General features: G+C 38.7%; 2 protein-coding genes and 1 long non-coding RNA gene across 4 annotated transcripts; 2 read left to right on the top strand and 1 right to left on the bottom strand.

The window, feature by feature from the left end:
- Positions 1 to 9,496: 9,496 nt before the first annotated feature.
- LOC127366999 (uncharacterized) lies at positions 9,497 to 15,017 on the bottom strand. Its single transcript, XR_007885422.1, has 2 exons — positions 14,780 to 15,017; positions 9,497 to 13,185 (listed from the first exon to the last, which is right to left on the bottom strand). It is a non-coding gene; the product is annotated as an uncharacterized LOC127366999 (long non-coding RNA).
- On the top strand, positions 13,510 to 17,970 carry LOC127366988 (nuclear receptor coactivator 7-like). Of its 2 annotated transcripts, XM_051406491.1 has the most exons (7): positions 13,510 to 13,626; positions 14,435 to 14,630; positions 15,499 to 15,645; positions 15,758 to 15,910; positions 16,025 to 16,120; positions 16,328 to 16,401; positions 16,629 to 17,970. In XM_051406491.1, exons 1-7 carry the CDS (start codon positions 13,601 to 13,603, stop codon positions 16,765 to 16,767), a joined length of 831 nt encoding a protein of 276 aa, XP_051262451.1. In that variant the 5' UTR covers positions 13,510 to 13,600; the 3' UTR covers positions 16,768 to 17,970. The 2 variants fall into 2 exon arrangements, with proteins under 2 accessions (XP_051262451.1, XP_051262452.1); XM_051406492.1 differs by lacking the exons at positions 13,510 to 13,626; positions 14,435 to 14,630 and adding an exon at positions 15,019 to 15,151.
- Positions 17,971 to 20,879: 2,909 nt separating this feature from the next.
- Positions 20,880 to 25,589, top strand: LOC127366990 (nuclear receptor coactivator 7). The gene is made up of 6 exons (XM_051406495.1): positions 20,880 to 21,021; positions 21,369 to 21,515; positions 21,628 to 21,780; positions 21,895 to 21,990; positions 22,198 to 22,271; positions 22,500 to 25,589. Exons 1-6 carry the CDS (start codon positions 20,908 to 20,910, stop codon positions 22,636 to 22,638), a joined length of 723 nt encoding a protein of 240 aa, XP_051262455.1. The 5' UTR covers positions 20,880 to 20,907; the 3' UTR covers positions 22,639 to 25,589.
- Positions 25,590 to 25,832: the final 243 nt, after the last annotated feature.

Raw genomic sequence — 25,832 nt, 5'->3', positions numbered from 1 at the left:
CTGACATGTGTCAATAAACTATGATGAAATGCCCTCTGTTAGTCACAAAATACATCAGCAGGAAAAAAGAGGATAGGGATTATAGAAATGGTCCAAAGAGAAGGGTGAAGTTCATAAATTCATCCATTGTTTCTTTTTCAGCTGATCTTCTGCTCTGAAACACCTGCTGAAGCTAAATAACTAAATAAATCCCTCGGTTCTATTTTGAACTGCAGATCATGTGTATCTCTGAACATCACAAGTGTCGACTGCTTACCTGCTGCTGTTGAACAGTCTGGTGCATTTATCTGGTGATTCTGGTAGGAAATTAGCTTTTGATCATCTTACATCAGATTCCTAATAAACTTCACAAACTTTTACTGATAATGTTTTTTTATGTGGCGTACTGATATCTGTGTACTTATTCAACCAGTTTGACAAAACCATTATCTCGACAGATGCATTGTGCATTGTGCATTTGCACATGGACCAGGACTGCTGTTGGTTTGATATCTCATTAGATCTGTAGATCTCTAGATGTAAGATAGGACATCTTCTACCCTACAACGTCACTGCTGCGACTGGGCTGACTGGAAAATAGTTCTATGACTGGCCAAGGTGCTGACAGACAGAGTGAGAAAAAGAGACACAGCAGAATCTTACCAAAAGCTTTATAAGATTTGGAGTAATCCTGAGAATACATCCTCCATTATACACTTATTTAAACATTATAACCCCATGTCATATGACATGTGTTGTTTTAATGATAGTGACAGCGATTTAAGTCCTTCACATGCTTGAGGCCTAACCTGTAATCTGAACAGTGCTATAATCAAGCAGAGAGAAAATCATAGTGATGTTAAGGGGCAGAATATCAATGTTTATTTATTTAGACTACATCTCAGCATTGGTAACGTGTCCCACATTGCCCCACACAAACATACTCTCTGTCCTACATTTGGTTTGTTGCACAAAAGGAGCATCTAGCGCATTGCAAACTTTTTTTGCCCTGGGTTTTGCCTCAAGGCTACACACAGGCTGCACTAGCTTGTTAGTGCTGTCTGCAGCAGTGATGGGAATTCTGTTTCTTTTTAGTGAACCAGATTATTTGGCTCAGCTCAGCAAGAAGAACTGGCTCTTTCAACTACCAACAACCACTTCTGGCTTTTATAATTCATTCAATGTTTTCATCTATGATTGGTAGCTGTGTGCACATACATCAATTCAATTATTATATGGATTTATTTTTGCTAAACCTCATTTCCAGCATACCATAATTTTACATTATGCTTGATAAAAAAAATCTTAATAAACGTAAAAAACATCAAACACATGTGTACTGAACATTTTATTTATGTTGAACTATGTTTTGTACGTGGGTGACTGGAGCGACATACAAACATTTCACATTTCAATATGTTATAGGATCATCCTATTTTTCTTTCTTTGTTAAACAAAAGAAAGAAAAACGAAATTGATTCTCAGTCTATTCGTTGATGACACATCACCTATATGCCGCCTCAGGTTTGATTAAGTTTCCACCTCTTCTGGATGTTTTGTGAATTTAAAGCAATCACGCAATCTGTATTTGTATTTGTCCAACTTCATCATTACTTCTAAGTGCTAGATTGATTTATATATTTATCATATATTAATTCATTTATTTTTTTACTTCATTGTATCTTTAGTGTGTACCCCCCACTTCACATCTCCACCCTGTGAACGGCCCAGGACAGGAGGACTCTGTGATTAAAACTGCCCAGGAGATTATTGGCATCAGTGATACTGATGAATTGAGAAACCTGCGCAGAGCCAAAAGGATTCAGCACCCACTCCAGCCACAGCCTGTTCACCCTGCTGCCATCCTGGAAGAGTTAGGTAGGTAGAAGATAGGATTTAAAGGTCCAGTCTGTGACATTTAGGAGGGCAGAAATGGAATATAATATGCATTGATGTGTTTTCATTGTTGTATAATCACCTAAAAATAAGAATCAGTGTGTTTTTGTTACCTTAGGATCTACACACACCACAGGTCACCTTCTGTAGCAGCCGCTCATGTTAAATCGGCATGTTTCTACAGTAGCCCAGAAGGGACAAACTAAACACTGGCTGTAGATAGGACAGTCCATGTTTTTTGCACATTTCGCAGCCACCGTTGTTTCACCCTTACGCTTGAGTGAGCTGCAATCTGCAACTATACCACTAAATCCTACACACTGGTCCTTTAAAAGTCAGATGAACATAAGCACAATAATATCCAAACCACAAAGTACAGAAATGAGTAGTAAAAATGCTATTTATTTAACTCAATTTAATCAAAAACAGATCATTCACAACTTCACTCACTGTGCTCTTTCATGCCTCATCTCCCCAGTAGATGTCCTCATAGAGCTTCTGAACGTCCCTTTACCTGCATGCACAGCTGTTCATTCATCATTGAGCCATAGTTTGTCGTCAACCAAGCTATCTCATTATTTTTTAAATTTTTTTCTTTTACTATTGTTCTAACTAGTTGCTGATGTCTTGCTGTAGTTGTTTGTTTGATATTATATGAGATTTTCAGTCATGCTTTAAACAACTGAATTGGCATCTTTTCTTTATGTTTCTAGGAAAATTAAACTTGAATAGCAGGCCTTTTTAACAGCAGTCATTATAACTTTTCATAGTAGGCAAAATGCAGGTGTTCTATTTAAGTGACAGTGAGCCAGCATGACCAACACCTGGACCCTGAACCTGAAACAGCTAAAAACGGTCTACTGGCGGTTACATAGCAAACATAAAATGCTGTCATCTTATCAACTTTGGGGTATTTATTCCTCATACTGTTGCAAACCACTTCCCATCTTTTTTTTTTATTGAAGGAAACAGATTGCAATGCTTCCTGAAACTCAGAGGCAATATCCTAAACTTAGAGAGACTGTTATATCTAAGTGACATCTCATGTAGAAAAACTACCACTGTCTCTTAACGTCTTGTTATGTATAAATAATTAGTGAATACAGTTTGATGGTTATGTTTATTTATTAAAACAGCTTTATTCATGTGCATTTTATTTATTTGTTTATTACCATTTAGTGCTTCAACTGAGATGTTAAATCCCCCTCGACCTTAATAGCAGTGCTGTTACTGATGACGTCACAGAACTGATCAAGCAATCACATTACCGAACGTGTTGCTTTGGTATGAAACAGAACTGCCAAATTTTCTTTAATCCCAGTGAGTCTGAGAACAAATACGTCTCATTCCTAGGAGTGAGCATGGGTTTCATAATGGTTTTATAACACAGAGAAAGTGTTTTTGCTTTACACATCAAGTGTTGCTAATAATAAATCTGTATATTCTATATCTGTCAAGGTAAATGAAAATAACACAAATAAAACATTTTACATAACACTTCTAAATAGTTACAAAGTGATTTACAGAAACAACCTGGGAAACCTTGATGTTTTCACATGTTTCAATATCATATCATTTAATATGCAAAGTAGAAGGAAAATAATCCAATCTCTTAAATACAAATGTACAATAAAAATATGTACAATATATTCTATATATAAAGAGCTGTACAGTGAAATAAATAAAATAAAATGTACAATACATAATATTGAATAAGGAATGGGAACTGTTCACAATGTAAAGAATATGTGCGTATAGACAGATATGTTAACGTGGTGAGTGATGTTGGCTGTGGAGGATAACCAGATGAGCAGTTGTAATAATCATAATACGATGGTAAGTCAATGTGCATTGTAGACACTAAACCAAACGGGGAAACGTTGTTTGATAAACAATGTAATTAATGAGAACATTGCGCAGGAACCTAAGAATATTTTGACATTTAAGAGGATCTATTGGCATATTTTAATCTAGTCTAGCGTAGTCTAGTAAATGCTCATGTCTTTTGTTGTTATGTTATAAATTTGTTGTCATCATTTAAAGGTCCAGTTTGTAACATTACAGCTATAAATGACTGCAAATGGTGATGCAATATGTTTTACACTATATTATCAGCTCATGAAGTATAAACATCAATTCAGCATCAAATACAACATGTTGTATATATGTGCTGTATAATTTATTCAATAGAAATCAAACCAAGTACTACCATGATTGTTGTAAATGAATTTGTTTAATTTTTTTCTCTCTTTGTCACAGGAATACTCATGGCCAAGTCTTAAGTTTTGTTGGGATGGTGTATTTGGGAAGTGTGAGTAATGAAACATGAATGGTTAATCCAGTAGAAAAAGTTAAACCAGTGCAGTGGCATTGTCTTCTCATGTCCTTTCCGGGTTTCATGTGTCACTGAAGGATATCCAGTGTTCAAGGCATGTCTGATTTCACAGGTCATCAAATACAGACGCCAGTGGTGTTCAGTTAGTTGCAATCTGAAACTTCACTGCTGGATGCCACCACTTTGAGGTCCTAGACTGGACCTTTCAGTGACTTTCTTACACATCATTTTGGCAATTATTTTACATTTAGTCTTAGTCTTCAGATCAGGGATCTCAAACTCAAATTAGGTTGGGGCCACTGCTGGTATTTTCATATTATAGGAGGGCCTCTTCAACATTCAAGGACCACAAGAACAATATTCTGAAAAAGATTCCATTACTAACAACATTTTATATCATTATTTTGTGTCATCTTTGTTTATCCAAACAACAAATAAAGCACAGAAACCTGCTCTCTCCTTAGATGCATTTGCGGCCGCCTTTGACCTTTTTTTAAAAATAGAAATGTGTTTTCATTTTCATTTTATATAAAGGGGCAGTTTAAACTGATATGAAGCAACTAGAAAAAAAGAAAAATAAATTAACAATAATAAAAATCTTGCAGTCTGGATTATATCATATATTTGATATCATATCATGACCTGTGGATAGAGGGCAGGTAATGGTGGCGATGGTGGTTTGAGACCCCTGCTTTAGACAGCTAATATCAGAAATTAGAATCAAGGTGACAATATCAAGTCCTGAAATTTGTAAAGCAACATTTCACTCTCTTAACACTTTTACTTGTGTATTGATGCGAGGTCCCTGCACAACACACGGGACATATATTATATGAGTCTGGATAGACGTGGATGTAAACTGCAACTTGACTGGGTGGCAGATGCATATACCCACATATATGGTAATTACAGTTATGGTCAAAGATCTATTTTAAGCTTGTCAGCACCTCATTGTCGTCATTAAGAAAAGGTTGTTGTTTTCGGTTTTCATCATGGTTTTTGTTGACGAAATTAACACTGCATGCATAACCCTGTAAGGATCACAACCTGCACTAAATATAAATAATTTCTTTATAAACAGGAAATTACAACATGTGATGTCACTTCTATGATTTATATCACGTTCTTAGACTTAAAGCTTCTCGAAAGCCACAAGATAACAATAACCCCACAAGATATTATAACTGTTTTCACAGATAACTTTCCATGACCTGTAAAACTGTTGGAGTTCTCCTTTAATGTGTATTTACTGACAGGAAACAAGTAATCCAGAATTATTTTGTTATGTTCTATCAACAAAAGTGAAATATTTACTTCAAGAGAGACTGAAATATGCAGTTTAAACAGTAAACACTTTAAATCTACCACTGTTGGATTATGCACGTAGAAATGTCTGTACTCTTCTGTTGCATAACTTGTAGCATAAGATTTTTTTTTAAAATTTAGTTAGTTACTCTTCTGTACGCACCACAACCTGCAGTGGTTGTATGTCATTATTTAGAAAGAGGGCTGTGGTTTTGTTTACAGGAAATACTACATTCTCAATGCTGGGATGAAACCTGAGCAGGATGAACTTTACAACAAGAATTCAGTATAGATCAGCAATGATGTGACCTTGCAAGCTGATGTCAATGTCTCTTAGTTGGTTTTACACAAATATGACATATGTCTCATAAACATTTATGAGTTTGAACTGAGAACAAGCACTGTAACCTAAATACATGCAACCTTGCTGCATAGTCTTTGTGTATAGAGCAGAGACAGGTCACTGCCACAGACTGCTGATTTGTACAGGAATCATGCCAGCATACTGAACCTGAAACACATGAGATGGCAGCAGAACAGGTAGAGCTGGCAGGACAGTGAAAAGAGTGACTTTTAACCTCAAGTGTGAAATCAAATTGGACGAATGAACTTTGTTCAGCACGTTTTCACAAGTTTACACAAACTAGTATAAATGCTGTACACTGTGTGGGTCTTTTTTATAGAATCTCCCACACAAAGAGACATATGGTGGGATGGGATGATTCAAAGTTTCTCAAGATATGAATCAACGTTAAAAAATGTCACAATCCCGATCGGATCATAGACAACAAAAGCTTATGACTTGCACACATTTACCTTTGCATTATTTATGAGACACAAAGAAGCAAACCACCTCTCATTGATCTAATTTGCTTATTTTGGAGGAGGATTTTGCAACTGATGGACATATTTAATTCCTCTCTTACTCTTTTTTCAAACAAATTCATAAGAAAACACACTGCCACTAAAATAAAACATGCTTCACTTTCTTTTCTGGTTATTAATGGCACTTATTGTTGTATCTCATCTTCTTTGCCTTATGTGAAAAAATGTATACATGTACCACAACTTCATATAACAATGTCCATTGATGCAACAATGTTCATAGAAATACCTGATTAGTTTATGGCAGTCCATAGAAGACTGCACAGCTACAGAGAAATGGATAGGGAGCACAGTAATGCTGGCCTTGGCTGTTGCTGTGTAAAGCCAGGTCTGGTCTAAAGTGCAAAAGTGATGGTTGCTCAGTTTGTTGAGAGTCAGGTTGGTTTTTGCAGGCCACCACAGTCTGTTAATCTTGAAAGGAAGGAAGTCTACAATCGTAACTTCCCTATGCACTTGATGAGAGAGACTGTCACTGCTATCTGGTCTAAGTGAACTATATGAACAAACCTCCTGAAAATAAGCCACACACTTCCACCAAACAATTGTGTTTACAAGACCAAGAGTCTACAGTCATGTTAGCAGCTCTGTGAGGCTGCACTAACAGCAGGTATAGCAATGCTACAGTTAGCATTAACATTAGCTTTTGAGCTAAATGCAAATATCAGTATTCTAACACCCTCACAGTGACGATTCTATCATGCTTTTAGCAACATTTAGCAGGCACTATTTACCATATTCACAATTTTAGTAAGCAAGCTGAGGCTGATGGGAAATGTCTAGGTATTTTTGATAAGCCGATATATCCAGAAGTATTAGACAGATAACACCTTTGAGCTAGAACATGAAACTAGATGAAAGGTTAAGGGATCACCAGAGTTATTAGGATTCATCATCTAGGGACCATGAATGTTTGTTCAAAATGACATAGCAATCCGTCAAATAGCTGATGAGATAATTCAGTGGTAGACCGACAAATTGACACCCATTTTTGTAACTTCCTGGGTTTCTTGGTCATTTTAGTCCACTGTTAAGTTGAAATGTTCATCATCATGATAAACACAAGTAAAATGGTTGACAATAAGAACCTCAAACAACATTCAACGGTTCATTGAGAAATTATTGGTAGTGACTCAGTAAGTGAGGTCAGTTGTAGTTCATCTTCTTTTTCTACTTTTTATCTTTTTAATTTGGAAACAAAGTAACAGGTTTCAGTTTAACTCGACAAAGGAAGGTCATTTTTTATGTTTTTTTAAACAGAGGATTCAGTTTGAAACTGCGTACATTTTCTTGGTTAAACCATCCTTTCATCTTGCACCCACTGAACTTTCCCATGAATCAGTTGCAGAGAAAGTCCCAGTTTGGCTTCCTCTTGAACATGTTGAGCAGCTGCTCACTTGTTGTCTTTCTTAACCGCTGTGCTCCACAATGCATTTTGTTCTGTATGTAGGTTAATGGAAACCTTACTCTCTCAGAAACATCACTGATTAACCCTCAGTCAGAGCTATTACACCGTCATCAGGCCTAAACCTGTTCTTTATTACCTGCTGCTACATGTTGCATCAGAGTGTCACTAAATGGCATTTAAAGTTAAGTGTCTCTGGGAACAAAATGCTAGGTAAGCAGTTTACCTCTGCAGGGTCGCAACTTGGGTAAGAGAGAAGGACAAAAGAATGAGGCATAAGGAAGGAGAAAGAATTGATACCATATACAGTCCTAGTGGTAGTCCTGAGGATGCATGTATTCTATGCGCTTTGCTCTGTCCTGTTACTGCATTTTCTTCTCTTATAACTTAGCCTGTACAGAAACACACTTAAATGCGCAAACACAGAATGCAAAAGTATCACCTTATCCGGCCCAAACCAGTTTTTGTGAGCTCTGAGATTTGGCTTCTCAGCATGCAGGCGAAAAAAAGAACAAAAGCATAATTGGATTAACCTGGTTTTGAGTGCTAATTCTTGCCATAGGGCAGCCATGGGGAAAACGACTGTTACTGAACTAAAGGGAGTGGATAAATGAATGGAAACAGTTAACAACACACAGTTTGGATATCAAGAATTAAACAAGTTAGAGCCATCCTTAGACTCCAGGATAGCTTCAGTTCTCCAAGGAATTAGTTAATAGGAGTAATAATAGAATACTACAAGTTTGTGTTTAAACACAGTTTCCTGGGTACACTGTGACTGCAAAACACAACTTCAGCTAAATGTACAATGTTGCATTTGAAAGCAAGGCCACAGAAAACTATGTGAAACATGTATGTTTTTTAGTACTATACATAATGACATAAAAAAAGAAATTGGATTATTCTCAAAATGCCAATAAAATATGTTCATAAAAAAACTAATAGTATTACTTTATAAAAATTACGAACAAGTTCTGGTAATGATCACATCAGAATACAATTCACATGTAAAGCTGATCGAGCAGGACATTCAAGCTGATACACTTTCACCTGTAACCTTTATTCGAACTCACTGTGGCCATGCTCTCTGGATTGATTGACAAATGTTCAAACCTATTTTATCATTCAGACATGTACACTGTTGACTTGCATGCACATACACCCACACATAAACAGATGGGATAACTGACGTATAAATACACACTCATAAACAGATTCAATCTAAGCAGGAATGCCCCTGGAACGCGCACGCACACATGCAGACACACACAACCCGTACCTATGCACATGCACACACTTCACAACGTGAGTTCAGCAATAACCCCTAATGGACTTTTGGATAGGCAGAAATCAATGACCCCGCAGGGTTCAACTTGTGGCCATGTAACTTTAAATTACTTCATTTTAGCTGTATGCTGACTCCATTTGACTAATGGTAAAGATAGGTACTTTTAACTAACATATGATCATTTTATTTAACAATTTCAGAGTGCAGAGATCAATGCACTGCAAATTAAGAAAACACATGCAAATAGACAAAATACAAGCAAATTATCTTCACCAATTTGAAAACACATGCATAGCATCAAGAAAAAATGCTGCAAAATGCGAAGAACACAACCAAACACTACAAACAGTAGACGACAAAACAAAAAAACATTTTACATCGTAAAAATATTGCTCCATGGTGCTACTAGTGTTCAAAAACAGGGTATCTTTAATGCTTTCTCTCTGAATAGATACAACTCTTCAACCAAACCACAAAAGTGATAAACATGTTATTACTCTTAAAATGAAAAATAGCCCCTACAGCACAAGATATGTTCCCTCAATTTTAATTAATTTAGACAAACTGTGTGCCCTCAGTGTTTTCACTGATTCTAGGTGGCTCAAGTTCTACAGCTGCTCAGTCTGATCTATAGGTTTGAAGAAAAACAGCTTGATTAAAGATTTTTAAAATACAATCTAGAATAAAACACAGAGGGTCAGGCCTAGTGTATTATATAACTTGGCCACTGTGTCATTTTCTACAATTGCCAGAATTAAACAAGTAGCATTCTAATAGAATACATTGAACGACAGGGCCAGTTTCATTGGAATAGGTTGCCAATGTTACATGAATAATCTTCACTTTCATAAGATCTTAATGTATATCTTAGGTGACTTATATGTTCGTGGTAAGAATGTGGTCTTGCACATAAGGACGCATAAGGCCTGTTCAATCAACAATCAATATTTGGATTTATCTACCAGTGATAGACACTCAGGCTATAGATTTCTGAAAATCCAGAGACTTTTTCAGTTTACTCATGCACTATGAATGTTGCAGTGGCACGTTTACTTGCACCACTAGGCTAAGGAGGGCCTAACTTCCTTCTATAACTTGCACATGACATTTCAGGCTCCAAAAACCAAACGTTTGCAGGGGTAAACAAGACCTAATATGTCAGCCCGTAGAGTGTTTTTTTGTTTGTGTGTGTGTGTGTGTGTGTGTGTGTGTGTGTGTGTGTGTGTGTGTGTGTGTGTGTGTCTACATACATTGAACCCATGGGTAATGAGCATACTGACTCACAGAGGTTTTTCCCATGTCTGCTTGGAAGTGTTCATGGAGAAAGGATTTACAGGAATTCGAGAAGGGTTGAAGCAACAACGGCTCTACAAAAACTGCTGCCAGAACCTATTGCCAAGAAAATGACGCAGGCTTGTTGCGTGCATGTGAGGGTGTGTGCATATATTGTATTCATGCATCATTTCCCAGAGAGCCACAGCCTATAAAATTATACCCTCACAATATCTGATGGTCAGTGTACATTCATACAGAAAAGAAAACGTTTTAAAACATAGTTGTTTGCAGTTACATGACCATTGCCTTCTAGTCACTTTGTCTCACTATCCTGCCTTAACAAGAGAACTACTCAAAATATTAGAAATCACAGGTTAGTAAAAACTAATTGGGTAATCACAATGAGGTAAATCAAATGAGAAACAGATGGTAAAACACTTACACATATTAGTACATTCAGTATGGTTTACAGATACAGACATTGTACCTTAATCGCAAACTGTAAAAGAGTATTTAACTTACATTTTAATGTTTTAATTTTTTTGTACTGATTATTTTTCTATGATCTGCCTTTTGTTCAAATAAATCTTCAATATATCCTATAATATATGAACTAATTTGTCCATTAATTTGTCCAATATGTTCAATCTCCTTCAAGTTCAGGAAATACTGCAAAACAGGTATGTGTAATGTAATTTTGTTTAAGTGGGAACCAAAACAGAGTTACTGAAACCTTCTAGTGGGAGCAGTTCATTCACCAATGCTACATGTGTTGTTCACTGCTATTGTCACAGCGTAGTCTTCTGACTAATACAGGGACTCAAGCTGAGGTTTTTCTGTGCAGACTTTAAAAGGGTCGTTCAGTAACAGTGTAAAGTTCTTCTGCATATGTGTACACATGTGTAGGATTGACACATATGCATGCATCAGGTGTGCATATATGAGTATGGGCGCATGCATGTCTGCTGGTCTTTGTACATATGCATGTATATATCTGTCATTTTAAATGTGTATATCTGTATTCCTGTGTGTTTGCTTATAGATTTAGTCTGTTTGTCAGACCGTACACTGTCTCAAATTGATCCACTTCATCCTATTTCTCTTGTGTAAGAACATCATGACTGATTGTTGACCCCAGAGTGTATCTATTGTAATCTCCTGACCTGATATCCGAACATGAAGAAACCTGTGTTTAAATTTCTGGAACCCCTATAATTTTGTAATTTAGCAAAACTCCTGTCATTGTGATGAATGTAACTTTAAATATGTGTACCTGTCTTTTTACAGTACATATTTAGAATTAAGTGTTAAATTGTGTACAAATTATTGTGTGCTGAAGTGAATAAAAGACTGTAGAAAGATCTAGTAATAAAAGTGAAGAAATTTGGAAATAACACGCTCAAAGCAGCTCACTTAAATAGGATTACTGCTTCAACAGCTCAGCATGTTTACATCATCTGGCCAATTGAGAAGTCTGTTTATTTATGTTAACTACATAATCCTAATGACCACAGATAGAAGAAACAGACAACTCTGTGATTCTGTTTGAGCATTAGCATAGAGAGATAATAGCCAACACTGGAAATTGATCAAGTTTAAATGAATTGTATTGAAGATTGATAATTTGTGAATAGTCAACACTGCAATCAAGGTGTGTTGCTGTGATTAAATCTTGATATAAAGACTTGAGCCTGATAGAGTGGATACCTTTAAGATAAAGGCCTCAAATAACAGATGCAGGCAGACAGAGTTGAGATGAGTTTATGTAACCATCCATACCATTGTGTGCACTGAAAAACTAACAAAAACACTCATACATATATATATACACTGAACATGAACATTCTTTGCCACTGAATCAACACAATGAATGCCTGCTACACCATCACACATCATAAACAAATCCTCATCTGGCATAATCCCCAGAAGTTCCAAGTCTAATGATGGTCTTACTCTAAGTGTGTCGGTAATATAAACCACAGCCATTCCTTTATCCACTGCTCACTCACTCATTTCAGACCAAACAGTGTTCATTACTTCTGCTTTTGGATTGCTCAAGGGAAACCTAAGATGGAGGCAGAATGACACTCAGAAAGAGAAATTATGCAAGAAAAAAGAAAAGAAATGAAAGAGGAATATGATGGAATACAGAAGAAGTATCCTTTAAATGACAGTACAAACACCACTGTGTAAAATACTCAATTACAAGTAAATATCTTCCATTCAAAACTAAAAAAAGGGAAATACTTTGACATTGGGGAAATATTCTTTATGGCCAAGAGTCAGATGAGATTATCAATACTACTCTAATGTCTGTACTATACGGATGAAGATACAGCCAACAACTAGTTAGCTTAGTTTAGCTCAAATCCTGGAAACATAGGGATCTATCTAGCCTGGCACTGTCCAAAGGGTACAGGTAAAAGTATTATTAACAAAGTGCACTAAGAGAATTAAAAGTGAAAGGCTGCTGTCACCGCCATATAATTATATCATTTGAATGTTTTACTGATGCATTTACATGTAAGCAGCATGTTAATGTTGGATCTGGTTGAAGTGGAGCTGTTTTTAACAACTTGTTACCTTAAGTATAACAAAGTACTGTATTTTTATGCTTTTCATAGGTTTTGAAAATCTTAATCAGGAAAGCAATCAGGAGCTGTAAGATTAAAGTTGTGGAGAGTAGAAGGTACTATATATTCCCCTGAAAGGTAGTGGAGTCACAGACTGACTTACCTCAGACTTTACTTAAAAGAAGATGTAATTGATTTACTTTTCACCACTGATGGGATAGGAAGACAGATCAGATATCAGGGAAGGCTGAGAGACAGAAACACAGCAAGGATGGCACAATGAAAAAGCAATCAAACGGACAGACGTACAGGCTTTATCTTTCAGTCAAGCCATCTCATTCAGTCACTGAGCCACTACCTTGACACAGTAACTTTATGAACTGCTGCCAAAATTAAGGACAGGGACCAGAGCAGGTCAAGTTAATGTGTCACCACATTGTGAAATCATTGTGTGAATGTGTGCAGGTCGTGTAGAGCTGTAAAGGGAGAAAGGGAGGGTTTATGGTCAAAGGGGCTTATCTCAGCAATTGATCCTCTGGTATAAAATGCCTGCAATGGCTGAGGCTCAGAGTGGACATGCTGCTTCAGCACTGAACCTCCAAACCAACTACTCTCTCCCTCTCCTTACAGTTTACCATCAACGCCTTTCTCTTCTATCAGCCATGGGAGTTGCATACAGCGTTGGAGAGTAAGTGAAACAAATCATCATGGCATTTGTGAACATTGTTCTGCTGGGTCCTGTTATCACTGTGCTATCTGGAGCTGAAAAGACGAGATTTTGTTTTGCTTGCTTCAGTTAATTCAAGCAAGAAAATATGAGTTTAGACTTGCAAAGAACATTGGATTACGACAACATTTTTAAACCAATCTTCTAAATTTACATGTGCAAGGGGGAGTTATTTTTGTCATTCTATGGTAGAAAGAGGTTTTTGCAGTGCAGACTGGTATGTGGAGCTCAAAGAGTGGACGGTTGGGTGTATAGCAGGAACAAAATCAGAAAGGGAGGAGTAGAGAAAGAGAGAGGCATGACTGAAGTTAAACATTCCTAAATCACTTCCAGGACTTCATCAAGGAATAGCAGAGAAGTCAGTCTCTTCTGGGGAACTGTAGGAAGGAAGTAGCAGAATTCAACATAAATGGAGGGGCCACCAATGTACACTTATGGTCTCGGTTAGCCTTAGTCCAGCATGATTATTGCTAAAACATTCAGAGCATGCTTCACTTTCCTGGCATTCATTCCAGGCTAGTCTCAACAGATATTAAAGTATGGCAGAGTGGCATTTGCCCAACAGTCAAATTGTTTTCTCTTTCATGGGAAGGTTGAGTGAACTGTCATTAATGCTTTAAAGAAGAGATGATGTAACATACAGTGTTGATTCTGATTAAATACTTTCAATTGTAGCTATAGCAGGTCACATGAATAAAGACTCATTCAGGTACAATATACAATGATTATCTGTAAGTAAAAAGTGCACTTTGCCCCTTTGCTTTGACAGGGTTGATCACCTCTACACCTTCTTTGTGCAGTGGTCACCAGAAATCTATACCAAGGGCAACAAGAAGCACCGGCAGCCCCGCTACCTCATTAGAGAGAAACATCAGAAACGCTATCTGGTAGTGGAGAAGAACAAGGTGGCTGTGATAAACAAGCTCCTCAGTAACCCTGTCAACTCCACTGTGAAAAACTGGGAGGTAAGGTTTGCACAAACACACACACATAATGTAAGGTTTAACAAAAGCCATCTGTCACTCTCAATAAATCTCCAATTGCAGGTTAACATTAGGTCAAGACAATATGCAACAGCTTATCATTTGTAGATAAACAAGTATTCCCGACTTACAGTAACTGAGGCACTAGACTGCTCGGCAGTTATCCCAGAGGTTGTGGGAAATCCCACTGTTTCTATATATGGGCATCCCTGTCCTCCACATCCTCTACTTTCCTGTTTAGAGAGAAAAGAAACTGTTGGGTATCAGAGCTAACCAATGACAAGCCGCTCCACTCAAGTTTCCAACCAATGGCATTTCAGACATAGAGAGTGAAAGTTACCCAGAAAGAGTACAAAAGGGATGGATGCTTGCTGGTTTGGTTAGCAGACATGCGGTACTACAGAGTGCTGGGCTTGACAGAGAAATCAGGAGACATGAAGCTGCTGCTAGAAAATATCAAAGTGCTTTATTTTGCCAGTGACTGTGTGGAGCCGTATGTTGAGGTAGGACTACTATCCTGCATGTCCTCATTTCAGGAGATACTGAAATTATGGGGTACTTTAGGGGTAAAACATGTTTTATATCACCCATACATCCTAATCCAGCAATCCAGTTATGAACAGTTGTAATGCTGCTGTGTTTAACCTGTGCCTGCATCTTGCAACTAACTCCTGCAAGAACATTTTTACTCTAGATTTTACATGAGCAGTATCTGTGAATGAGTCAATTAACCACAGACCACACAGCTGTACAGTAAAATGTCACTAAACAAAATTAGGACATGTGAAAAGTGAGAGCATGAGGCGGGTTGATTTCTGACCTTCTTGATATATCTTGTGACCTCGTCCAGATTATCACAGTGAAGGACTCCAAGCGGCGTTTGAGTCTGTGCAGCTCGGAGGGCTCCGAGGCAGAGGAGCCCGAGGACCAGGAGGAAGTTGACCTCCCTGTCCTGGGTGACCACAGCCAGCTGCTGGATGAACACCACCTGAAGAGAGTAAGTTACTGCAACACAAAATAATCCAAGTGGATGATCTGGCAAAGATTACAGTCATCAAAAAATGCCTTTTAGTGTTACATCTTTTGATCAACAACTCCTTTTCCAACAGCTTTCTACTCAGATTCCAGCGAGGACCCAGGGGTATAAATGGCAACTGGTCTACAGCACAGCCATCCACGGCAGCAGCCTGAAGACTTTGTACAGGAATATGGCTGATCTGGACAGTCCTGTGCTGTTGGTCATCAAAGACATGCACAAAAAGGTTTGCATCTTTATTTTAACTCCCCAACACTTTTCAGGACCCAACTGCAGTCACACTGATACTTTGATTAACAGTATGTCTGTGGGTAACAACCTGGTTTCTTGGTCATTTCAGGTGTTCGGGGCCTTTTCTTCCGAACCGTTCAGAGCCAGTAAATACTGCTACGGTACCGGAGAAACCTTTCTATTCAGCTTCAACCCTGACTTCCAGGTAAGAGTTGAATTATTTCTTGTTAGTCTGGTTACAAATTACATCTACCAGAAATCTAGTGTGTTATTACGAGAAATCTTTTTTTAATTATTATTTATATTAAAGTTTGCAACCATTTAAGAGCAATTGTCTAGTTTAGGACATATTTTGAATGTGCACTGGATTTAAGCACACGTTTCTTATGTGTCACATTTGGTGTTTTCACAGGCGTACAGGTGGAGTGGTGAGAACTCCTACTTTGTGAGCGGCAACCTGGAATCTCTGGCGATTGGAGGAGGAGGGTAAGTTATGAGGTTGATTTAATTAATTTCCTCTATAAAATACAGACTAAAGGAAATGGCCGACAGTCACATCTGTCAGTGTCATAAAGTAATTAAAAGAACCATATAATATTTACTCTAACTGCTACCTGATATCAAGGATTACAGTTCCTGTTATCTGATCGCATAAAAGATTAGCAGCTTTTAAAAGATTTGACATTAACGTTCTATTTTTTCTTGGCCTGCAGGGGCGGATTTGGCCTGTGGCTGGATGCTGATCTATATCATGGTTCAAGTTTTTCCTGTCCTACCTTCCACAATGAGTCTCTCTCCTCACAAGAAGACTTCATCGTACAAGACCTCGAAGTCTGGACTGTGCGGAACTGAGGGAGAACATCTGACAAGATGAGGTGAAAACAAAGTAGAACCCACTGGACTGTCAGGAGTTATAAAACTTCTAGACTTCAAGGATCATGGGTGATTTAGCCACACTGTACAAAACCTGATAGGGCAGTTGCTATCATCTGTGCATCTGGCTCAGATTAGCCCACAGTATGAAGCCTGCTCTAGTGGTTCTTGGGCTGGACTTTCTGTTTATACTGGTTTGATCTGCGCCTGCTAACAAGTGGCTGGATGAAATCCTGAAATTCAGGGTCGGCTATTCATCAGTAGCCCCTTGCTAAGCACAGTAAGTAACTGGCACCTGAAGCTTTAAGCCCTCCATGCCCTCCCTTGGCTGTGGACATTATAATACAAAGCTCACAGTAGCACTGATGGATAAAAAAATGTCTGTAACCACTGTAAGCACATATAGGATTTAAGGAAAATGTTTTTTTGTTTTTTTTTTCATTTTCTGTCTAAAAACTGAGCAGGTTTGTGAAAATTTAAAATGTGTTTTTACAGTATGTATCTATGTGTGCATAAGTGTGCATATGTTCTATTTGCTCTCATGGCCCCAGGGTTTATGAAACATACTTGATACATAAAGGGCCATACGTATCTTTAAGACAAAAAAAGTTTAGTAATTAATTTATGGTATAAACACTGAAACATGATAGGGCCCACAATGGCCTATCTGGACTAATTGTACAAAGTGTTTTCTTACATGAGGTCTGAATTTAATGTTCTCCATTTTAAAACTACAGCTGCAGATGGTGACCTATCTACTCAGGTTCAAGAATAAAAGTATAGGGTTACACTATAAACAGTTATTATCTGTGATGTGTGCTGTTTGTGGCGGAAGGGACCTCAACTGTCATTTCTGTTTTTTGGAAAGTGACACACATGCTGCCTATTTGCCTAAATGGAAAATATTTTATTAAGAAACAGAAAACATTTAGAATCTTTCAAATTTTTTATTTTTGCTATTTATTTAAATGTATTTAAGAGGAAAAAAAAGCAAAATTTCATGTCCTGTTTGTCTGTTTGTTTCACATTTCTTCATGTTTGTGTGTAAATCTGAGTCTGCCAGGCAGTGCTGGTACTGCCACTGTAATTTTGTGGAACCACATTAACACTTTTTCTTTCCTGGTGAAAGACAATGTTTTCATAGCATTCATATTTCATTATGAATAAATCCTTAAAACAACATCATCTTTTCCACTGAGGACATTGTTTTTGCATGCTTCAAATAACACAATAGGAATATGAATTGTCATATTTGTGTGACTCTCATTTCTAGCTGGATCAGTGTCTCATGGCACGTATGCCATGGCATAGGTACAGACACAACAAACACACGAGCATACACCAATCAGCCATAACATTATGAACACTGAGAGGTGAAGTGAATAACACTGATTATCTGTTTATCATAGCACCTGTCTGTGGGTGGGATATATTAGGCAGCAAGTGAACATTTTGTCCTCAAAGTTGATGTGTTAGAAGCAGGAAAAATGCACAGCGTAAGGATTTGAGTGACTTCGACAAGAGCCACATTTTGATGGCTAGACGACTGGGTCAGAGCATCTCCAAAACTGCAGCTCTTGTGGGGTGTTCCTGGTCTGCAGTGGTCGGTACCTATCTAAAGTGGTCAAAGGAATTAGAACAACCACAAAAGAAATGGTCCAATTGAATATTCTCACAAAAATATGAATAGACTAGAAGTAGAAATAAATAGAAAAACTGTAATAATGCAAACTTGCAGTCTCCCAGACAATAGGTTACTGCACCTGTAGGAACTCCAGGCTGCTAAAAAAAAGGGACCCCCCTATCCATCAAAGGCTGTGTAGATTGCAGTGCCACAAGCCTACAAGACGTCATACATGGAACTGGAAGCTGTAGCCAGTAGAATTTGAAGCTTGATGTGGGTTATGCTGTATCACAATCAAAGTCTGCTACCTATTTGCCTCGTATGTTGAAGGGAGTTGGTGGTCAGTATGATGTCCTACAGCACAAGATATATTCAATAAGTGAAACACAATTATTAATCATTTAGACAAACTGTGTGCTCTCAGTGTATTCATTGATTCCCGCCTTCTAGGTGGCCCAGGTTCTATAGCTGCTCAGACTGATCTAATGTATTAGGTTTAAAGAAAAACAGCTTGATTAAAGATGTACATTTTTAAAATACAATCTAGAATAAAACACAGAGGAAAATGTATTCCGCTTCAGGCCTAGTGTATTATATAGCTTGGCCACTGTGTCATTTTCTACAATTACCAGAATTAAACAGGTAGCATATTGATTGAATGTATTGAACTGCAAGGCCAGTTTCATTGGAATAGGTTGCCAATGTGAGATGAATAATTGTCACTCAGGGCTATCTTGTAAATACCTATGACAGGCCTGTTCAATCACTCTGGTTTTAAAACCAATCTTCTAAATTTACATGAGCAAGGGGGAGTTATCTTTGTCATTCTATGGTAGAAAGAGGTTTTTGCAGTGCAGACTGGTATGTGGAGCTCAAAGAGTGAACAGATGTGCGTATGGCAGGAAGAAAATCAGAAAGGGAGGAGTAGAGAAAGAGAGAGGCTGAAACATTCCTAAATCACTTCCAGGACTTCGGCAAGGAATAGCAGAGAAGTCAGTCTCTTCTGGGGAACTGTAGGAAGGAAGTAGCAGAATTCAACATAAATGGCAGGGGTCACCAATGTACACTTTGTCATGGCCCTGCTCCCTTTGCTCCTCCTCCTTCCCTGTGTGTGTCTGAGGGTGCGGTCTTCAATCACCTCACCTGCTCCCTATCACCTTGTTAGTCTCAGCCCTCAAGTACCCTGGTGTCCTTTTGCTTGGTGCCAGATTGTTGTTCAGCAGACTTGGTGGTACACTCTTGGCTCCACTCAGTGAGTAGCTGGCTCATTAGTGTTTCTCCCTGTTCCTGCCCTCCTGTCTGATCCCTGTATCTCCAGAGTTCCAGGGATCCTTCCCGTGTAGACCAGGTCCCAGAGTCAGCTCTCCAGTGTTTCCGTGTCTCCGGTCCGCCTGCTGAGGCCGCCCCTCGTGTGTGTGTGTGTGTGTGTGTGTGTGTGTGTCCGCCCCCCTAAACACTACACGTCACACACTTATGGTCTCGGTTAGCCTTAGTCCAGCATGTGTGTGTGTGTGTGTGTGTGTCCCGGCCCCCCTAAACACTACACGTCACACACTTATGGTCTCGGTTAGCCTTAGTCCAGCATGATTATTGCTAAAACATTCAGAGCATGCTTCACTTTCCTGGCATTCATTCCAGGCTAGTCTCAACAGATATTAAAGTATGGCAGAGTGGCATTTGCCCAACAGTCAAATTGTTTTCTCTTTCATGGGAAGGTTGAGTGAACTGTCATTAATGCTTTAAAGAAGAGATGATGTAACATACAGTGTTGATTCTGATTAAATACTTTCAATTGTAGCTATAGCAGGTCACATGAATAAAGACTCATTCAGGTACAATATACAATGATTATCTGTAAGTAAAAAGTGCACTTTGCCCCTTTGCTTTGACAGGGTTGATCACCTCTACACCTGCTTTGTGCAGTGGTCACCAGAAATCTATACCAAGGGCAACAAGAAGCACCGGCAGCCCCGCTACCTCATTAGAGAGAAACATCAGAAACGCTATCTGGTAGTGGAGAAGAACAAGGTGGCTGTGATAAACAAGCTCCTCAGTAACCCTGTCAACTCCACTGTGAAAAACTGGGAGGTAAGGTTTGCACAAACACACACACATAATGTAAGGTTTAACAAAAGCCATCTGTCACTCTCAATAAATCTCCAATTGCAGGTTAACATTAGGTCAAGACAATATGCAACAGCTTATCATTTGTAGATAAACAAGTATTCCCGACTTACAGTAACTGAATCACTAGACTGCTCGGCAGTTATCCCAGAGGTTGTGGGAAATCCCACTGTTTCTATATATGGGCATCCCTGTCCTCCACATCCTCTACTTTCCTGTTTAGAGAGAAAAGAAACTGTTGGGTATCAGAGCTAACCAATGACAAGCCGCTCCACTCAAGTTTCCAACCAATGGCATTTCAGACATAGAGAGTGAAAGTTACCCAGAAAGAGTACAAAAGGGATGGATGCTTGCTGGTTTGGTTAGCAGACATGCGGTACTACAGAGTGCAGGGCTTGACAGAGAAATCAGGAGACATGAAGCTGCTGCTAGAAAATATCAAAGTGCTTTATTTTGCCAGTGACTGTGTGGAGCCGTATGTTGAGGTAGGACTACTATCCTGCATGTCCTCATTTCAGGAGATACTGCAATTATGGGGTACTTTAGGGGTAAAACATGTTTTATATCACCCATACATCCTAATCCAGCAATCCAGTTATGAACAGTTGTAATGCTGCTGTGTTTAACCTGTGCCTGCATCTTGCAACTAACTCCTGCAAGAACATTTTTACTCTAGATTGTACATGAGCAGTATCTGTGAATGAGTCAATTAACCACAGACCACACGGCTGTACAGTAAAATGTCACTAAACAAAATTAGGACATGTGAAAAGTGAGAGCATGAGGCGGGTTGATTTCTGACCTTCTTGATATATCTTGTGACCTCGTCCAGATTATCACAGTGAAGGACTCCAAGCGGCGTTTGAGTCTGTGCAGCTCGCAGGGCTCCGAGGCAGAGGAGCCCGAGGACCAGGAGGAAGTTGACCTCCCTGTCCTGGGTGACCACAGCCAGCTGCTGGATGAACACCACCTGAAGAGAGTAAGTTACTGCAACACAAAATAATCCAAGTGGATGATCTGGCAAAGATTACAGTCATCAAAAAATGCCTTTTAGTGTTACATCTTTTGATCAACAACTCCTTTTCCAACAGCTTTCTACTCAGATTCCAGCGAGGACCCAGGGGTATAAATGGCAACTGGTCTACAGCACAGCCATCCACGGCAGCAGCCTGAAGACTTTATACAGGAATATGGCTGATCTGGACAGTCCTGTGCTGTTGGTCATCAAAGACATGCACAAAAAGGTTTGCATCTTTATTTTAACTCCCCAACACTTTTCAGGACCCAACTGCAGTCACACTGATACTTTGATTAACAGTATGTCTGTGGGTAACAACCTGGTTTCTTGGTCATTTCAGGTGTTCGGGGCCTTTTCTTCCGAACCGTTCAGAGTCAGTAAATACTGCTACGGCACCGGAGAAACCTTTCTGTTCAGCTTCAACCCTGACTTCCAGGTAAGAGTTGTAATTATTTCTTGTTAGTCTGGTTACAAATTACATCTACCAGAGATCTAGTGTGTTATTACGAGAAATCTTTTTTTTTTCTCATTTATATTAAAGTTTGCAACCATTTAAGAGCAATTGTCTAGTTTAGGACATATTTTGAATGTGCACTGGATTTGAGCACACGTTTCTTATGTGTCACATTTGGTGTTTTCACAGGCGTACAGGTGGAGTGGTGAGAACTCCTACTTTGTGAGCAGCAACCTGGAATCTCTGGCGATTGGAGGAGGAGGGTAAGTTATGAGGTTGATTTAATTAATTTCCTCTATAAAATACAGACTAAAGGAAATGGCCGACAGTCACATCTGTCAGTGTCATAAAGTAATTAAAAGAACCATATAATATTTACTCTAACTGCTACCTGATATCAAGGATTACAGTTCCTGTTATCTGATCACATAAAAGATTAGCAGCTTTTAAAAGATTTGAAATTAACGTTCTATTTTTTTCTTGGTCTGCAGGGGCAGATTTGGCCTGTGGCTGGATGATGATCTATATCATGGTTCAAGTTTTTCCTGTCCTACCTTCCACAATGAGTCTCTCTCCTCACATGAAGACTTCATCGTACAAGACCTCGAAATCTGGACTGTGCAGAACTGAGGGAGAACATCTGATTAAATGAAAACAAAGTAGAACCCACTGGACTGTCAGGAGTTATAAAACTTCTAGACTTCAAGGATCATGGGTGATTTAGCCACACTGTACAAAACCTGATAGGGCAGTTGCTATCATCTGTGCATCTGGCTCAGATTAGCCCACAGTATGAAGCCTGCTCTAATGGTTCTTGGGCTGGACTTTCTGTTTATACTGGTTTGATCTGCGCCTGTTAACAAGTGGCTGGATGAAATCCTGAAATTCAGGGTCGGCTATTCATCAGTAGCCCTGTAGCAGTAAGTAACTGGCACCTGAAGCTTTAAGCCCTCCATGCCCTCCCTTGGCTGTGGGCATTATAATACAAAGCTCACAGTAGCACTGAAAGAGAGTCTGTAAGCACAATAATTTAATTGATAGAGACAGGAAAGGGGGGTGAGAGAGAGAGGGGATAACGCGCATTAAAGGGCCATAGGTTGGACTTGACCTTGGGCCGCCAAAACAGGGATGTTGGAATGTTGGCACATGGGGCGCCAGCTCTAACAGATGAGCTTTCTAGGCACCCCAGGAAGTTTTCATTTTCTGTCTCAAAACTGAGCAGGTTTGTGAAATTTTAAAATGTGTTTTTACAGTATGTACAGTCAAGCCCAAAATGATTCATACTCCTGGCAAATTTTGACTTAAAGTTACTTTTATTCAACCAGCAAGTTTTTTTTCTTGATTGGAAGTGACACAGGTGTCTCCCAGAAGATAAGACTATGTACAAGAGGCATCATTGTGGAAAAAAATGTATGTATATGTGTGTGTGTGTGTGTATATATATATATGTGTATGTATGTATGTATGTATGTATGTATGTATGTATGTATGTGTATATATATATATATATATATATATATATATATATATATATATATATATATGCGCTTTTATTTACATTTGAACAAAAAGTTCATACTCTTCTCAGTGGTCAATAGAAAAGCCTTTATTGGCTGTTACAGCAATGAAACGCTTCCTATAATTGCTGACTAGCTTTTTTTTTTTTTTTTTTTTTAGCGATGAGCTCCAACTCTTTCAGGTTGGAGGGTCTCCTTGCCATCACCCTGATCTTTAGCTCCCTCCACATATTCTCAATTGGATTCAAGTCAGGACTCTGGCTGGGCCACTGCAAAACATTGTTTTTGTCCGCTAACCATTTCTTCACCACTTTTGCTGTCTGTTTTTTGGGTTGTTGTCTTGCCGAAATGTCCACTGGTGCCCAAGGCCAAGTTTCTCTGCAGACTGCCTGATGTTGTTGTTGAGAATCTTGATGCATTGCTCTTTTTTCATGGTGCCGTTTACTGTGATTAGGTTCCCTGGTCCATTGGCTGAAAAACACCCCCGAAGCATTAGGTTCCCACCACCACGTTTGACAGTGGGGATGGTGGGCTTCTCCTTTTTTACGCAAAATGAATGATACATCATTGTGGCTAAACAATTCAAATTTTGTTTCATCTGACCATAACACAGAAGACCAGAAGTCTTCTTTGTCCAGATGATCATTTGCAAAGGCCAAGCAGGCTTTTGTGTGCCTTATCTGGAGAAGTGGCGTCCTCCTTGGTCTGCGTCCGTGGAACCCAGCAGTGTGCAGTGTCTGTTGGGCTGTCTGCCTTGAGACGTTGCCACCAGCAGAGCTCAGATTCACCAGGATGGCCTTGGTGGTGATCCTTGGATTCTTTTTCACCTCTCTTACTATCCTCCTGGACAGCACAGGCGTCACTTTTGGCTTCCGACCACGTCCTCTGAGATTTCCCACGGTGCGGAACGTCTTGTATTTTTTTAATAATACTTTGCACTGTAGCCACTGGAACTTGAAAACATTTAGACATTGCCTTATAGCCCTTTCCTGACTTGTGTGCAGTCACAATGCGCAGACGCAGGTCCTCAGTGAGCTCCTTTGTCTTAGACACAACTATCCACAAACCTGTTGCAGAGAGCTGCTGTTTTTCACCTGTTGAGTTGATTAAAACAGCTGTTCCCAACAAATCAGGGTAATTAGGATGCTTTAGAACAGCTTAGACTATTTGGAATGGTATAGAACTTTAGATTTTCCCATAGACTGTGACAGTTTGCAAAAGGTATGAATAATTTTGGACATGCCACTTTTTTTCCACAATGATGCCTCTTGTACATCGTTTTATCTTTTGGGAGAAGCCTGTGTCATTTCCGGTAAAAAAAAAAAATGCAATATAAATAAATGTAACTTTAAGTCAAAATTTGCTAGGAGTATGAATAATTTCAGCCTTGACTATATCTGTGTGCATATGTTCAATTTTCTCTCATGGCCCAGGGTTTATGAAACATACTTGATACATAAAGGGCCATACCTATCTTTAAGACAAAAAAAGTTTAGTAATTAATTTATGGTATAAACACTGAAACATGATAGGGCCCACAATGGCCTATCTGGACTAATTGTACAAAGTGTTTTCTTACATGAGGTCTGAATTTAATGTTCTCCATTTTAAAACTACAGCTGCAGATGGTGACCTATCTACTCAGGTTCAAGAATAAAAGTATAGGGTTACACTATAAACAGTTATTATCTGTGATGTGTGCTGTTTGTGGCGGAAGGGACCTCAACTGTCATTTCTGTTTTTTGGAAAGTGACACACATGCTGCCTATTTGCCTAAATGGAAAATATTTTATTAAGAAACAGAAAACATTTAGAATCTTTCAAATTTTTAATTTTTGCTATTTATTTAAATGTATTTAAGAGAAAAAAAAAGCTAAATTTCATGTTCTGTTTGTCTGTTTGTTTCACATTTCTTCATGTTTGTGTGTAAATCTGAGTCTGCCAGGCAGTGCTGGTACTGCCACTGTAATTTTGTGGAACCACATTAACACTTTTTCTTTCCTGGTGAAAGACAATGTTTTCATAGCATTCATATTTCATTATGAATAAATCCTTAAAAAAACATTGTCTGAATATGAATTGTCATATGTGCCTGACTCAAATTTTTCGCTGAATCAGTGTCTCATTGCATATATGCCATGGCATAGGTAAAGACAGAACAAACACACAAGCATATATAAGGATAACTAGAACAACCACAGATGAAATGTGTAATGAAACTGGATAATGCCAACTTGCATTCTGCCAGACAATAGGTAACTGCACCTGTAGGAATAGTTAGATATAGCCCAATCAAATATGATCAGA

This window comes from Dicentrarchus labrax, unplaced genomic scaffold, assembly GCF_905237075.1.
Source record: "Dicentrarchus labrax unplaced genomic scaffold, dlabrax2021, whole genome shotgun sequence".
NCBI classification, from domain to species: domain Eukaryota; kingdom Metazoa; phylum Chordata; class Actinopteri; family Moronidae; genus Dicentrarchus; species Dicentrarchus labrax.
Note: the sequence above shows the minus strand (reverse complement) of the source record. Positions and strands in the feature narration are given on the sequence as shown.

Coding starts and splice junctions, on each gene's coding strand:
- LOC127366988 (XM_051406491.1), top strand. CDS start 13,601: ATGGGAGTTGCATACAGCGTTGGAGA. Junction 13,627..14,434: donor GTTGCATACAGCGTTGGAGA/GTAAGTGAAACA, acceptor TTGCTTTGACAG/GGTTGATCACCTCTACACCT. Junction 16,121..16,327: donor GCTTCAACCCTGACTTCCAG/GTAAGAGTTGAA, acceptor GTGTTTTCACAG/GCGTACAGGTGGAGTGGTGA.
- LOC127366990 (XM_051406495.1), top strand. CDS start 20,908: ATGCGGTACTACAGAGTGCAGGGCTTGACAGAGAAATCAGGAGACATG. Junction 21,781..21,894: donor TCAAAGACATGCACAAAAAG/GTTTGCATCTTT, acceptor TGGTCATTTCAG/GTGTTCGGGGCCTTTTCTTC. Junction 22,272..22,499: donor CTGGCGATTGGAGGAGGAGG/GTAAGTTATGAG, acceptor CTTGGTCTGCAG/GGGCAGATTTGGCCTGTGGC.